This window comes from Sinocyclocheilus rhinocerous, unplaced genomic scaffold, assembly GCF_001515625.1.
Source record: "Sinocyclocheilus rhinocerous isolate Xijiao unplaced genomic scaffold, SAMN03320098_v1.1 scaffold504, whole genome shotgun sequence".
Lineage (NCBI taxonomy): Eukaryota > Metazoa > Chordata > Actinopteri > Cypriniformes > Cyprinidae > Sinocyclocheilus > Sinocyclocheilus rhinocerous.
In genome coordinates this window covers 1,243,020-1,260,071 of record NW_015645076.1, presented here as the reverse complement: position 1 = coordinate 1,260,071, position 17,052 = coordinate 1,243,020, and the positions used below count along the sequence as shown (strand labels likewise).

Genomic DNA, 17,052 nt, shown 5'->3' with positions numbered 1-17,052 from the left:
TCGCTTCGGCGATCGACCCACCGGGAATGTCCCGGTGCTCCCGATGGCCAGTAGCTACATTGCTGGGTATGTTCAAGTAAGCTAGATATGCCCAGATGCTGCGGAATTAGGCTTATTTAATATATCATGATGAGTCTCGAGTTCAGTATTTACACTAAATCTGTGCAGATTTGGCTTACATGAAGTTCCTCAAGAAATTAATTAGTAAACATAATTTACGAAAAGTAACCCGCCAAATTGGCTAGTGATTTGACAGCGTTACCCGCCACAGCTGATTTTTACCCGCATTTGGCGGGTGTTAATTTCAAACCCTGCACACATACAACAGATTCAGTATCTGAGACATGTCCAATACATATCAGATACTGCCCAGCCAACAAAAATATGTTCTAAAAATGTTTTTCCAATGTTCCCATTAAGTTATAAAAACTTTATTTCTGAATGTTCTCTGAATGTTCAAAATATCCCGTTTTTTAAAATGTTTTAGAAACATTTTTCTTGGTTATTCGAACTGGAAACCTTCCATTTTATCATTTTGCACACATTGGGCCATATTTTAACGATCTAGTTTAAGGACGGGAAAAATGGTCGGCACGCCGGGTGCATAGTCTAAAAGGGTTGTCCCTATTCTCTTAATGAGTAATGGGTGTGTTTTGGGCGTAACGTGCCATAAACCAATCAGAGTCTCATCTCCCATCCCCTTTAAGTTGCCCCAGTTGCGCTCGCGCTATGGCGGGTTCACTATTTACATGGCGCAATTTAATTTTTCATTTATAAAAATGTTTGTGTGCTGCTGCTCATCCCTGTGTGTATATTAAGCAAAGTGTACGCATGTTGTGCACCCGCCTATAGGCGCAAAGAAAAAATATTGCACCAAACTTTAGACCAGGTTTTTGTTGGTCAATGGCTCAGTCTATGGACTCTATCATACACCCGGCACAATGCGGCGCCAGGTGCGACGCAAGTGTTTTTTGCTAGTTTCAACCCGACGCAGTTATCATTTTCATGTCCTGCGCCACGTTGTTTAAATAGCAAATGAATTTGCGCCCATTTGTGCGCCCATGGGCGTGCTGGTCTGAAAACGAGGTGTGTTAAGGCGCATTGCTGGCGCGTTGAAATTATTATTGTGTACATAAATATAAAAATGCCTACATGTCATAATGGATAGTCATTGCATGTATCAGAATTACGCGCACGAGCATATCCGTTTCCTCGCTAGAGAAGCGTTCAGTTTTTCTGCTTGTAAATTCCGCCATGTAAATAGCGAATCCGCCATGGCGTGAGCGCAACTAAAGGGAATGGGAGATGAGATTCCGATTAGTTTATTGCACATTACGCCCAAAACTCATTAATATATCATGATGAGTCTCGAGTTCAGTATTTACACTAAATCTGTGCAGATTTGGCTTACATGAAGTTCCTCAAGAAATTAATTAGTAAACATAATTTACGAAAAGTAACCCGCCAAATTGGCTAGTGATTTGACAGCGTTACCCGCCACAGCTGATTTTTACCCGCATTTGGCGGGTGTTAATTTCAAACCCTGCACACATACAACAGATTCAGTATCTGAGACATGTCCAATACATATCAGATACTGCCCAGCCAACAAAAATATGTTCTAAAAATGTTTTTCCAATGTTCCCATTAAGTTATAAAAACTTTATTTCTGAATGTTCTCTGAATGTTCAAAATATCCCGTTTTTTTTTATGTTTTAGAAACATTTTTCTTGGTTATTCGAACTGGAAACCTTCCATTTTATCATTTTGCACACATTGGGCCATATTTTAACGATCTAGTTTAAGGACGGGAAAAATGGTCGGCACGCCGGGTGCATAGTCTAAAAGGGTTGTCCCTATTCTCTTAATGAGTAATGGGTGTGTTTTGGGCGTAACGTGCCATAAACCAATCAGAGTCTCATCTCCCATCCCCTTTAAGTTGCCCCAGTTGCGCTCGCGCTATGGCGGGTTCACTATTTACATGGCGCAATTTAATTTTTCATTTATAAAAATGTTTGTGTGCTGCTGCTCATCCCTGTGTGTATATTAAGCAAAGTGTACGCATGTTGTGCACCCGCCTATAGGCGCAAAGAAAAAATATTGCACCAAACTTTAGACCAGGTTTTTGTTGGTCAATGGCTCAGTCTATGGACTCTATCATACACCCGGCACAATGCGGCGCCAGGTGCGACGCAAGTGTTTTTTGCTAGTTTCAACCCGACGCAGTTATCATTTTCATGTCCTGCGCCACGTTGTTTAAATAGCAAATGAATTTGCGCCCATTTGTGCGCCCATGGGCGTGCTGGTCTGAAAACGAGGTGTGTTAAGGCGCATTGCTGGCGCGTTGAAATTATTATTGTGTACATAAATATAAAAATGCCTACATGTCATAATGGATAGTCATTGCATGTATCAGAATTACGCGCACGAGCATATCCGTTTCCTCGCTAGAGAAGCGTTCAGTTTTTCTGCTTGTAAATTCCGCCATGTAAATAGCGAATCCGCCATGGCGTGAGCGCAACTAAAGGGAATGGGAGATGAGATTCTGATTAGTTTATTGCACATTACGCCCAAAACTCATTAAGAGAATTGGGACAACCCTTTTAGACCATGCGCCCGGCGCGCTGACCATTTTTCCCATCCTTAAACTTAGTTATGTAGTTATGTATGATAGTTACTGTCAAGCTCCAAAAAACTTACCATAAAGTAAAGTAAAAGTAGTGAGTAGTAGACTTTAGTGCTATATTTCAGGTCTTCAGTAGCTTTGACTGAACGTTAGAAGTGGCCTTCAAATGTTATGTTAGATAAGCATCAAGTTATATGATCAGACAGACACTTATACAAACACAAAGGTATGAATACCTGCAAATTATCTAAAGCATACACAAGTGATAAAGAGATTTGACAGTTTATTATGTCTCTTAATTCTGCGCTCTCTTCAAAACACACACTCAAATACACCGAAATGATGTGTTACTTCATTCGAAATCAGGTTTGTTTCTTTATATTTCTAAATAAGGTTTGATTCTGATCAGGATTCTGGAAGGTCAATGTCATTACCGTCAGTTGTATTGATTAGCAGCAATTTGTCTCAGCTCATAAACTTTGACCTTTCCTTCTCTTCAGTCTGTCAACCCCAATTTAACAGCATGTAACAAAGGCGAACATAATTCTCTCTCTGTCTTGACCTCCAGTGCTGGGATATATGTACATGTGTGTGCACTTAAAATAATTGTGGCTGATTTAATGGGTTTGAATAGAAACAGCTCATAAATCCATACCTGAAGTAAACGTCACACACACACACACATTAAGCCACGTTTCCACTGCAGGAACTTTCTCCAGGAACTAGGGACTTTGGGCCGGTACTCGGTGTGTTTCCACCGCTTATAAAAACAGCGCCTATTTGAAAATGTGCTTCGCCGATTTCGGACACGGGAGCTCCACTCGATCAGCCGACGCTCAGTGCTCATGTATCCCGACGAGAGCAGCCTCAACTTAGCTTAGTCCTTCTGACATTTTCCGCTGGCTCTGATGTCTCTGTAGTGGATAAACATAAGATATAATTCGTTTTGGGTAAATTTTAACAGGTAATCTTTGGTCTTTATTCTATTAATCTATTAATATGTTAATATTAAAATGAAAACAGGCAATGTTTGATATAATATTTCGTTTCATTGTAATGTAGGCCATGTACGTTCCCTGAACATTTCTGCGGCTATTAATATGTTTAAATGAAAACGAAAAGGGGCAGTGGTGTTTGATATATTTCGTCTTATTGTAAATACAGTGAGGAAAATTGCAGTAGCCAAGGTGAGCTGACTGATGTTATCAAGTACGCTGCTGTTTGCAGAATTACCGGACTTGCGTCCTCCCGTCCGCGGGAGTTCACACTCCTGAGTCGAACTCGCGAAGTCCGAACTACCGAGGATGCAAAAGTCCAAAATTTGCGTACTTGGTATTGAAACGCGCGCAGACCTACGTCACCAGACTATTTGGTGATTCCTAATCAGAATCAAACCTTATTTAGAAATATAAAGAAACAAACCTGATTTCGAATGAAGTAGCACATAATTTCGGTGTAAAAGTTCCTGGTACAATTGTTCTGGGTAATTTCGGTGGAAATGCGGCTTTAGTGGCTGTATTGATTTTTAATCTATCAGACTCTCAGCTCTCTCTTCATGAACTGGGCTGTGCTCTCTGGTTAGTGTGGCAATGGGCAACATGAGTGAGGTTTCAGCAGAAATTAAATGAATGCTGAGGACGAGAGAGAGAATGTCTCCTCCTTTTGTTCTGTCCACTCAAATAAAGCAAAGAACCTTTTATCAAAGTTCATGTAATTTACATGGATATTAAATCTGAAGTGTAACTGGGCTGTGCTCTCTGGTTACTGTGGCAATGGGCAACACGAGTGAGGTTTCAGCAGAAATTAAATGAATGCTGAGGACGAGAGAGAGACTGTCTCCTCCTTTTGTTCTGTCCACTCAAATAAAGCAAAGAACCTTTTATCAAAGTTCATGTAATTTACATGGATATTAAATCTGAAGTGTGTAATTTCTGCAGCAATAGCATCACCAAATTGCAAAAAAAAAATTATGACTCTTATCAAACCCTCAGACCCTCATTTTTGAGGAAATCAACATACAGATGACTTAATTATAGTTGTCTCTTGATACTAAAGTCACATTGTAAATTAAGTAGTGGCAGATCTTTTCTTCTGTATTGTGCATACTGCCTAATGTAAAATTGTAAAGAGATAGTTCGCCCAAAAATGAAAATTCTGTCATCATTTACTCACCTTCAAGTTGTTCCAAACATGTATGAATTTCTTTCAGCTGTTAAACACAAAAAAAGATATTCTGAAGAATGTTGGTAACCAAACAGTTGACAGTAGCCATTGACTTCCATATGACTTCTATTTCCAGTATGGAAAAAAATACTATGGAATTCAATGGCTATCCCTTTAATATAAACACTGACATTTATAAGCTACATATTACACATGCAAAAACATGTTTCATGTTAGCTCCTGCATTATTAAGAGTTTCCTTTTTGCTGAGTTTAAATAGGCCAGACTGTACTCCCTACTTGGCAAAACATCTGGTGTTTTTGTCAAGAAGTGCCTGGTGGGTATAAAGGGTAAAGAAAAGGCCTCAGCATACTGAAACTCCACAAAACAGAAAAGCGGGAACCCTGCTGTCTGACTAATGCATTATTCAACTGTAGGCATTCCCTTAAAATGGCCCAGGAAGGATCCTCTCCCCTTTTGTGATATACTACTCATGCATCTGTGTGTGTATCAGCAGGCTGGTGTGCATGGAAGCTATGTTATTTTGTTAAGCCTACTCTGTCTGTTTCTGTCTTTCAGGCGGTGTACCGATTTCTGAAGGATCATGTGACACAGACTGGAGTATGATGTTGAAAATTCAGCTTTGCCATCATAGGAATAAATTCCATTTAAAAATATAATAAAAATATTTAGAAAACAAACAAAAAAATTTTTTTTTTGAATTGTAATAATACTGCACAATGTTACAGTTATTACTTTATTTTTGATCAAAGAAATGCAGCCTTGGTGAACATTAAAGACTTAAAAAAATTTAATTAAATCTTACCCAACCCCAAATTTGTTGACCGGTAGTATATATAAAGAAATAGAAATGTCCATAAAATAAAACCTAAAACCTGCAGCAGGCGGAGGTGAACAGGGAGAAGGTGTCCCCCATGCACCAGAGCAGCATTGATGGAGTGGAAGACATGTCCACGCTGGCAGAGCTCCATGAGGCCGCCATCATGCACAACCTTCATCAGCGATACCAGAAAGACAACATCTATGTAAGAATCTTACAGACGCTTGACCGCACGAATGTCCTTGAGACCTTATCAGGGTTATTATTGTATGCTACAACTTTGCTACAAATGTCTTTAGGTTTGTCCTGTCCTCTTAAAAACAGTTAAGACATCTTAGATATCTTAATCTAAACCACATTGAAGTTCACTATTATGTTATTGTTAAGCCATATGATATTTTTTTCTGCTTTTATCTGTCTACTCTAGGGATGCACACTTCGGTTAATTTTCCCGACTGACAACCAGCACTCATTATCCGAAACTGTAAAAAAAAAATCATTTCTGAAACTAACTAAAACAAAACTGAAAGTTAAATATATTTGAAATTATTATTGAAATAAAAACAAATGTGAAAATGCAAAACTATAATAACCTTGAATGCTATACGTCTCTTACATGCATCTCATGTATATTATATGCATTTCATAATTTCATTGTATTGCAATAGGATAGACAATGGATGATTTAAAAAAAATGGATTAGTCAGAGCTATGGCCTTGTGTTTCGCACACATGCTCCAACACATTGAGCTGTGGTTCTAATGTGGGCACTGTTAGTTTGAGTCGAGGTTTTTGTTTTGTTTTGTTTTTTTTTGTTTTTTTCCCACTGGTTTATTTTAACGTGCAAACAGCAGGATACAGAACCTGAGCAACAACATTTAGAGCAACAACAGAACCTGAATTCACACATGTCTGAATTATCACACACCTGCAGCACTTCTGCAAACAAAGAAAAATGGAATAAAATTATATAAATAAAAAGAATAAAATAAATAGGCCTACACTAAATATTTTTCACTTAAATAAATAACAAATTAAGATGACAAAACAAAAACACACACTGAATCTTTAAATGCGCACATGTTTTTCGTCAGGCATAAAAATAAATAGCAGGTCAGTGCACAACTTGTCTAGTTTTTATTTTTAAAAATTTATGTATCGACTTGCTGTGGGAGCAAAGTCTGGAGCGCAGCCTGTATCGCGGCAGAAAACACCGGTTTCTTGTAGCCAATCACAGACATATCTGTTGATTTCGTGAACGCAATGGCCAATTAGAGGTGTTTAAGTTAGAATCCATTCACCGCTCATAAAGCAGGAGTTTTGTTCAGTTTTTCTGAGTTGTGCACGCTCACGAATCTTCTCATTAGAACAAACAAAATGTACACACAATGTAAATAAGTGATTAATTGTGCAGTAGTGTAGAGCTTTATTGATTACAACAGAAATTTATGAGATCGCAAAGAACTGAGATGCTTTTTAATTATTATCAGGGGGAGCGCTCTTTGCGCACTTTCTAGGCTATAACCCATTCAGAATTTGAATACATTCACCCACGGATTCACTCTCTGATAACCATTTATCCAATATTGCCTTTTTCCATTGTGTTGTCTTTACTACTTCAGGTTTGCGCAGCGAAATATGTAGGCACGTGTGGTTGCACGTATCCACATGCCCCCTTGAGTTAACAAATATGTATAGAATATTTTTCTTTAACAAAAAATATTTGGGAAAAAAATACTTTTAAAACCGTTTAACTGATAGTATTAATAGGCTAAAATTCTTACTGTCAGTAAACGGTTAAACTGTCAATAAGAGCATCCCTAGTCTACTCATCAAAAGTCTCCTCACTTACTAGAAGTCAAAAGTGAGTGATCCTTTTGAATTTGAATAGTGTCATACAACAGAGGTCAAGTTTATCAAACTAATTTAAACTTATAAATAAAAATATAAAAATATAAATAAAATAACTCAAGACCTCTTCCAACCAATGAGTCACTAGATCAACTGAACTTTTGATTTCACCACAGATTGTTTTTATTTGTTGCACAAATAAATCACAGAGTCATCATGTCTAGCCTTGACGAGATTATTTGAGATGCAAATCTAAACAATGTTCTTTTGATTCCTCAACTGATTCCTTAACTATTACTACAGTTAAAACTGAAATACACTAGTTTGGGGTCAGTACGATTTTTGATTAATACTTTTATTTAGCAAGGACACATTAAATGGATCAAAAGTGACAGAGGGAAAATATTTATAATGTTACAAAAGATTTCTGTTTGAAATAATTCCTGTTCTTGCACAAATTATTAAGCAGCACAACTGTTTTAAATGTTGATTATGATAATAAGAAGAAATGTTTCTTGAGCACCAAGCTTATTAGCATATTTGATTTCTGAAGGATCATGTGACACAGACTGGAGTATGATGTTGAAAATTCAGCTTTGCCATCATAGGAATAAATTCCATTTAAAAATATAATAAAAATATTTAGAAAACAAACAAAAAAATTTTTTTTTTGAATTGTAATAATACTGCACAATGTTACAGTTATTACTTTATTTTTGATCAAAGAAATGCAGCCTTAGTGAACATTAAAGACTTAAAAAAATTTAATTAAATCTTACCCAACCCCAAATTTGTTGACCGGTAGTATATATAAAGAAATAGAAATGTCCATAAAATAAAACCTAAACTGTAAAAAAAAAAATCATTTCTGAAACTAACTAAAACAAAACTGAAAGTAAAATATATTTGAAATTATTATTGAAATAAAAACAAATGTGAAAATGCAAAACTATAATAACCTTGAATGCTATATGTCTCTTACATGCATCTCATGTATATTATATGCATTTCATAATTTCATTGTATTGCAATAGGATTGGTCTACAGACAATGGATGATTAAAAAAAATGGATTAGTCAGAGCTATGGCCTTGTGTTTTGCACACATGCTCCAACACATTGAGCTGTGGTTCTAATGTGGGCACTGTTAGTTTGAGTCGAGAGACCCCCCCCACCACACAGTGGTGCGGCCAACATTTGTAGGACCGAATTGCAACATGGCATCTTTCTGCTGTGCTGTGGGCTGTGATAACAGCAAATCACAATGGCTTATTTACCAAGAGATGTGGATGTATTGGATCATTTTGGTTAAATATTTCTTGTAAGCATCGATGCACATTTACATTTTAGTATTTTACTTAGCAGGCACTCATAAGCTCATAAAGGAATGTGCAAAAAGTAAAATTCGTGTGCGAGACTGCAGCGAAAGCGGCTTTCTTGCTTTGGCCGAAAACTTTCGGTGTGCTTACCACCTAAAGCTAATACATGAACGAGATGTTTTTGATCTTTGATCTAAGGACAGTTATGTGAATCTAGAGTGTTTACGCTGCACTAAACTTTGACGAGATCCGCAAACAAACAGATGATAAAGAAGAGGAGGAGGATGACGGTCCAGCATATACGAGGAGAAAGGTTTGTATTTTTCGTTTCCACATTCTTATTTTTATGAATGTAATCCTAATAAGCAAAACCTGATTTTATTTCATATTACTTCAAGGAAGTTAGAGTGAAGAGGATTTGTTTGTACCATTAGTATTGTAATTCTATAGAAGATCGTTGTTTTCAAATAACTTCAGTTAACTAAATACATAAGCTAGTTTCAGTGATTTTTGCGATGTGAATGCACTGCAATCAGTATGTCTGAGACTATCTGCAATAGCTCTGTCCTGCTTTTACAGTTGCTAAATGTAAGCAGACTTGTACAGGTGCTCACCTCTGCTAAAACACATGTAACTGACTACAACACAGAATCACAGTTTATCACTTCTGTTGCTACTTTAGTTGCTTCTTCACTCAGCATGTTGAGAATCACAGGAATAACTGATTGTTTCTCTTAACATGCCACAAAGGATGATACACAACTTAAATATTAATCTTGCGGGGCACAGCTACTTTAATGTGCTATCATTGTAGATAGTCCGTCAAACAACATATACATTACTACAATATATATATTTAATTTCATTCAGTTTGGTGCATTAAGATAGACCTTTAGTAATAGATACTTGTATGTTATTTGCTCTTTACAGGTGCAGAAATGAAAGCTCCCAAGCAAAGAACCCACCAGATTAAGATGTGGAAAGATGTTACACAATGACCACAACTCCTGATAAAAGATTTGGAAAATGAGCAACAACCAAGGAACAGTAGTCACTGATTCACTCAAAAATGATCCATAGTAATAGTTAGGTAATGATTTTAATTATTTTGCCAAGTACAAATGTATTTTATTCCAAAACTTTGCCATTTACCAATGTGCTATTCAAAACAATTTTTAAGTTTTAATGTTTTAACCTTTACTTGTTACATTTTACAATCCAAGCATAAGTAAATGCATGGATAATTTTGCAAAATGTGTTAAATATTTTATCTACACATTGTATAACTGCTGTTTTTTTTGCTGTAATTGCATGGTTTTGTAAATAAATTGTTGTGTAAATAAATTTTCCTCATGCCAGCTTGATCAAGCAAGTTATTTAATGGACTTTAAAATTGCATTCATAATAATGAGATGTTTACAGATTTGTTAAGTCATGTTATTTATGCATTATAACCTATATTTTACATGTACAGTAAAATCCACATGTACAGCTTTAGCACAAATGACAGATGATTGGTATCGAGTTTTTATTTTTTAATGTATGTAATAATGTATGAATGTTAAGTGTTGTGTGGACCCCAGGAAGACTAGCAATGCCTTAGGGCATAGCTAATGGGGATCCAAATAAATAAACAAACAAATAAACAAATAATTGAAATGAAAGTAATCCGATTTGGCTATGGATTAAATTTTTAATGAAATATTAATGAACAGTACATTAGATATAGAAATGAAACTGGGCCACGTCTCACGCGCTGTGTACAGTAGCGATAGGCCGAGTCCAGCTTGGATGCTGCAGTGTCAGCAAGTTAACGGATGTCGCATGGCCAGATTGATTCGGCCCAGAATCAGGCAGTGAGTACACAGGCATCCAGGCCGAGTGCGGCAGATGGAGCCGGGCCGAGCCGAGGGTAAGTCTCCGGCAGATGAGAATTTAACTGAAACTGGCCCGAGTGTATTTTGCTATCTGGGTCACCGGTGTATGGAGAGGGATTGTGGATGAGGTAGATGTAAATATCAGCAAACGTCAAATTTGACAAGTTTTGACTAGACTTTAGTGGAGTCAGCGGTTCGCTTGACAGTAAATAAGGATTTAATCCTAAAGTATCTGTTTTCTTTAAATACCGTTGTTTTTCATTGGTGGTGAAGTGTGCTATTTTGGCTTACGATCACCAGAAAGAGGCTACGCAAAGGTCCTAAAGATGGCGGCCACAAAAAAAAAGTCTCGTGCCTGAAGCCCATGAATACTGTACTGACCAATATAAGTAATGAAAAATTAACAAATAAGCATCTAGGCATTCTACATCAAAGTGTTACAATCATTAATGTCAATATCCTTAATATATATAAATTGAGATTTCCAAATTTTCTCAATTTCCAAATTTTCTGCCAGTACTTTGTGAAAAAGTAGGTCAGGATGGCAGTTAATGAGTAAGGGTTCACTCCTATTTCCTGTGTAATTAATCCTGTGTTGTTTTGTATTCTGAGTTTGAGGGTGGACAGCAATCTGACTGGCTGAGAGAGAGGAACCGGAGTTTCCTTCCTTAGTTTAGCAGAGTGATATTAACTCAAAACATCTCGGCCTGAGACTGAAAGGAAACCCTGTTTGATTAAGGAATTTTCCTTCTTTAAGAAAAACATCCGAAACATAATACATCCCAAACTGGGTTTTCAGACAAAACTGATTTGAAAATATGTTGTGTAAATGTTTCAGCGTCTGCTTTTATTTAGTTTATCTTATAGTTTAGCTGAGTTTATCAGCCTAAATACCAACAGAAGATTAAAACTGTGCTCTGCTAGTGCTCAATGGACAGACTTTTTTATAATTAGGGAGTCGAATTTATGCTAAAAATAGCACTGGGTTTTGAATAGCAAAATCCAGAATCCGACTATTAACCATCTGTTCTTAAGTTAAACTTGCAATAATGCTCTTATTTGGGTAATTCAACTCACTTTTATCATTCATACAGTATGTACTGTATATTTCACACACTGCAACAGCATCCGTGTGTGTGTGAGACAGAGAGAAATCAAAGAATATGCCCTCTGGACATGTTTAAATATATGTGTGCCACTATAGGGTCTAACCGATGATGTTGACAAAGAGAAGGGTCACGTGATCAGGTGGTGAGTGCAGGCTGGAACCTCATTGGTCTAAACAGAGCCATACATCCCAGACTGCTGGTTTAGAGTTGTAGCCTGGAGGGACTGGTATGACTCACTGTCTGCATGATCCAAACTTCGAGCTTGACCTTTGCAAAATCCATAGAAAGAGACCATAAAGCCAGTAAATCCTTCTTTGTAAGGATTGACTGGGACAGAGGCAAGTATACTGGAGGTTTTCAGCATGATTGCACAGCTTCAGATTCATTTTAATCTTCCATCAGGCAGGTTTTAACTAACCCAGAACTAGTGATAAAGTGCTATAACTTAACTGAACACATGTATTATTTAGTATTATGTTATATAATTAGTTTATTTAGTATTCAGCGCTAGCTGGAATTAGAGATTTTAAAGGGAAAACACTTATTCAGCAAGTTAAGGAAGCAAAATTATTGGGTATCACCCTGGATAATAAATTGTCATGGTCAAAGCATATTGAGAATACAGTGAAGAGAATGGGAAGGGTAGTAGCTGTAGTAAGGAGATTTAGACAATATTTTACGTTTGATATAATGAAAATAATATTGGACACAGCGCTAGCTGGAATTAGAGATTTTAAAGGGATAGTCCACCCCAAAATGAAAATTCTGTCATCATTTACTCACCCTCATGTCGTTCCAAATCTGTATTAACGTTCTTTCTTCTGTAGAACATAAAATTTGAAAAATTTATTTATTAAATTGTATTTATGTCTCTTAATTTGGTCAGCATTCTGACACGGCCATATTTGAATCTCTTGCCTGTGATTCAATAGACACTACAACATCATGTATCATACAAAATTAAATATTGTTTTTCACACATTATAAAATGTATAGTTTTGGCACTAAATTATGATTAGATGAGCCATCTTCAAAAATAAAAAAAGTCATTATAAAATAAAAAACCTACCAGTAACCGCAACTAACCACACATCAGTTGAATTCTTTACTAATAAAGTTACATTACTATATTGCATATTGCCCAGACTACTACAATTTATCAAATTGTTTGATATTGTTTAAGTATTTTACCACGAATAAGTGCCGTTTTTACAGGCACTGGGACTATTTATAAAGCCTCAGTCCCTGTGTCAGAGGTAATTGGTAGCAACAGTTGTGAACAAAAACACCCGACAGTCATCTACACCCAAAACACGTCATGAAATCTAAACCTATTTCAGAGTATAGTCCAATAATCTGCTCGAACAAGTGAGATAATATGGTTGTTATCTTGGTATATTTGTGCTGGTAATGAAATGGCAAGCTTTATGAGACACGGTATAATGAATCAGTCTAGTTCTCATATGCAATACAGGAAATTATGTATGGATGTTTCTACGATTAGCGAAGGTCAGTGTAATGCTTTTTATTAGAAGAGCTAAATAACATTTCACCATCAGTGCCTGAAAATAAGCTATATAAATTTCCCTGTCATTTAAACAAAAAATAAAACAGCATCTGAGGCTTCTTTTTGCAGCTGTATTGTTGATCTTGTTTTAGACTGCAGATTTGTGTCATGTTGTGCCCAGTGGAGTGAATGTGACGGGTCTCTCTTATCCCATCTTGGTAAATGGATACTGTAATTCACCTATCCCAGGATGCATTGCATTGCTAGCATCTGAGGTTGATGCCTGATAGCAGCAGTTATCTGATTTATCTGAGACACCAGGACATTGTCAACCTGAATGAGAATGACTCTTCTCTGTAGCGCCCTCTTGGGGCAGGATCAAAAAAATATTTTTTGTAAGGATAACATTGAAACAATTTCAGATCCACAGATAATATACTGATTTGATATGATTTTTTTTTTTTGTGTGTGTGTAGTGTCCATAATGTTGGGTCTAGATGTGTTTGGTGCCTCTCCACGAATCCAGTAATGTCTCAATTTAATCTCATCACTGCTGTAGCTAAGATCAGTAAATCATATTACTGCCAGTCAGCATGGGTGTTGTTAGCCACAGTATATGAAAATTACAATCACACACCCACACATAAAAACATTAATAAGACCATTCAGTCAATATTAAATGAGATGGATTTTTCTCACGACCCACTGACGCAACCAGTTGTGAAATAAGACCAGATCACATACTGATTATTAAAGTTCCCTTGAAATGTCTCTTTATCTGTGGCTATAAATTAAAATATGCACTGATCACAAATGTGTGTGCATTTGTTTCAGTTATGGTTTCAGCTGGTTTTATTGTTTTACTGTTTGGTGGCTTTATTATACTCAATACTCCTTGATTTACTGCCACTTTTTCTCTGTCTCTCAGACTAACATAGGTTCTATCCTGGCGGCCGTGAATCCTTATAAGCAGATCAGAGGACTGTATGATCTCTCCGCAGTGGAGCTGTACAGCCAGCATCATTTGGGCGAGCTGCCGCCACATATCTTTGCTATTGCCAATGAGTGCTACCGCTGCTTATGGAAGAGACATGATAGCCAATGTGTGCTAATAAGGTAATATAAGACCTCCAACCGCTTTATTTGATCTAGGAAATAGGAGATTTTCAGTAAAATGTGCTCATAAAGTGCTAAAAGTCTTGATTCATTCATTGACTGGAATGAGTATGACCATACAAAGAATTTATCTTTCGCTTTTGGCTTTACTCACTGACTGATGTGGATCCATTATTATCTTAGTTTACTAATCTAATTTGTGTTAAACCTAAAGGCTGAGTTTGAGTAGTTGTGGCTTAGACCCACAAACTGCTATCAGATTTCACAGCATTGCAAATTCAATCAGGGTAACACAAATGTCAGTGAAGGTCACAAATGAATGTGTGCATGTGTGTTTACCAGTGGTGAAAGTGGAGCTGGGAAAACAGAGAGCACCAAACTACTGCTACAGTTCCTGTCTGTCATGAGCCAAAACTCTGCCGGGACGCCGCCTACGGAGAAGATTACATGCGTGGAGCAAGCCATCGTACAGAGCAGGTAAAACACATTCCTTAACACACACACAGCTTAAGCATTTTTATGTGCACAAACAAATCCAAAACCTTTATTTTTTTTCAGCCCCATCATGGAAGCATTTGGAAATGCCAAAACAGTGTACAACAACAACTCCAGTCGCTTTGGGAAATTTATTCAGCTTAATTTCTCTCAAAGCGGGAACATCCAGGGAGGATGCATCGTCGACTGTATCCTTCTCACTGCACACATGCTCTAATACATAGTCTTTTTGACCTTTATGAATGGTACTATACCCTTGTGGAAAAAGAAGTTTGCTTAATTGTATTGAATGTGCACTTGCAGTGTACTTTTAATCTTAAAAGTATATTTTAAAAAAACTTGTAGATAATATAATATAATATTAGTCAAATAAAAGGCCACTTATATATACTTGAAGAAGAATACACCTTCATGACTGTTTCTTAACACATTTATGTACACTTTTAAAAGTGCACTTTATAATAATGTCAAATTCAAAGTTTTACCTGTATTTAATATTACATTTAAAGTTAATATAATTAAAATGTACTAATTTGCAAATTGATCATTACAAATGTGTAATTAGTCTTACATTGGTAGGTCAAAAAATCACTCTAAGTTCAACTAATTGCATTAATATAATTTTAAACTATAAGACATTTTCATTTAATTGCAAATAACATGCAGTTAAGTGTCAGAAAATCCTAGTTACAATAGTTACTCATTTATTTTCACTGAAATATAGTGCACATCAACCATTTCAAGTTTTGGCAGGTATTGAAAATTGCCCTGTGGTGTCAGTTTGTTAACACAGGTTTTCTTTTTTTTTTCTTTGAAATGAATGGGTAACTTGGTAACCAGGATTTGTTTTTCCTCATGCTTAAACATATTCACGGTACAGTGTACTACAAGCTGCTGTTTCAACTGTCTGCATTTCCCTTAACTTTTGACCCTTCAGATTTGCTTGAAAAGGTGAACCTTCCTTCTGCTGCTGACTCAAACCTAACAACCAGAAATCAGTCTTCTGTGATCAGCTGTTCACAGTATAAAACAAGCCATTGTTCTGTTAATACGATTTGGCACTGGATATCTTGTGAAAGGCAGAATCACTCCGCCATTTTGCAGAGAAAGAGTGTCTGCCAAAGTGAGATTCTCGCCCACTCAGCATCTGTGATCTGATCTGTGTTCCAGAATCGAGTGGTAAGGCAGATTCCAGAAAGATAGACTTCACTAATATGCAGTGCTGTTTATGCAGTGCATGTAATCTGGATTATGTAATCAGATTCCAAAAATTAAGTACTTTTAGATTATATTACGTTTTAAAATGCTCATAATAAGATTACAATTACTTTTTAATGGATTACATGATTACATATTATTCACACAATGGCAGTAAATTATTCATAATCCGTTCTTTTTCTTTTCTTTTTCTAAATGAACCTACCGCTTATATACATGAGACTAAAAAGTTACTAAACACTGTAGATGCATAGCTGTGAAGTCTTCATCATGCCCAGTGACCTTCACTAATTATTATTATTGGAGGTCTGGACAAAAATGTTTCAAATCTGGAAGACCTTGGCCGTGTAATGTCATGTTTTCGTTTATATTTGCGATTGTCCATGTAATGTAAGGCTTCATAAGCTTTTTATGTGAGCTGAACCCCTTTGACCTAAAATATTTATTTGAAGTGAGAATTTAATAATTTATCAACATATTTGTATGTTCTCACCAGTTGCACAAGCATCAGTTACACAAGCATATTATGCCTAATATTATAATGAGAAGCTTTACTGTGGAGCGGAGCTCGCACAGTCAGCTCTCGGGAAAAAGAGAGGGGCTGATTGTGCTTTACCCGCCGCGCACAAGCATTATATCTGGGGAGCGGAGCTCGCGCAGTCAGCTCTCGGAAATAAGAGGCTGATTGTGCTTCTCCCCGCTGAATGATCCGCTCCTGCCGGGCACGCTCCGAGGAGTGTGTCCGTGCTTGCGAGCTCGCAGTTTGGTCCCGCTATTGCTGAGGCACGGCGGCGATTCAGATCGCGGGGATCGCACGTGGATCTAGCGGATGGGTTGGAGACGGCTCGCCCTTTCTCCGCCTGCACTCCCTAGATCCAGCGCTCTCTCTCGAGGCTCGGAAGCCCGCGCTGCGGTTTCTTCCCCCTCTGAG

General features: G+C 37.0%; 1 protein-coding gene across 1 annotated transcript in view; it reads left to right on the top strand.

Annotated features, from left to right (window-relative positions):
• Positions 1-4,215: 4,215 nt before the first annotated feature.
• LOC107705496 (unconventional myosin-X-like) overlaps positions 4,216-17,052 on the top strand; it is a 30,003-nt gene continuing 17,166 nt past the window's right edge. Inside the window, exons 1-8 of the mRNA XM_016508804.1 lie at positions 4,216-4,233; positions 5,369-5,410; positions 5,692-5,835; positions 14,221-14,408; positions 14,751-14,885; positions 14,967-15,091; positions 15,841-15,854; positions 16,074-16,082. Of these exons, the coding sequence (XP_016364290.1) occupies positions 4,216-4,233; positions 5,369-5,410; positions 5,692-5,835; positions 14,221-14,408; positions 14,751-14,885; positions 14,967-15,091; positions 15,841-15,854; positions 16,074-16,082 (675 nt within the window). The remainder of the gene's footprint in view (positions 4,234-5,368; positions 5,411-5,691; positions 5,836-14,220; positions 14,409-14,750; positions 14,886-14,966; positions 15,092-15,840; positions 15,855-16,073; positions 16,083-17,052) is intronic.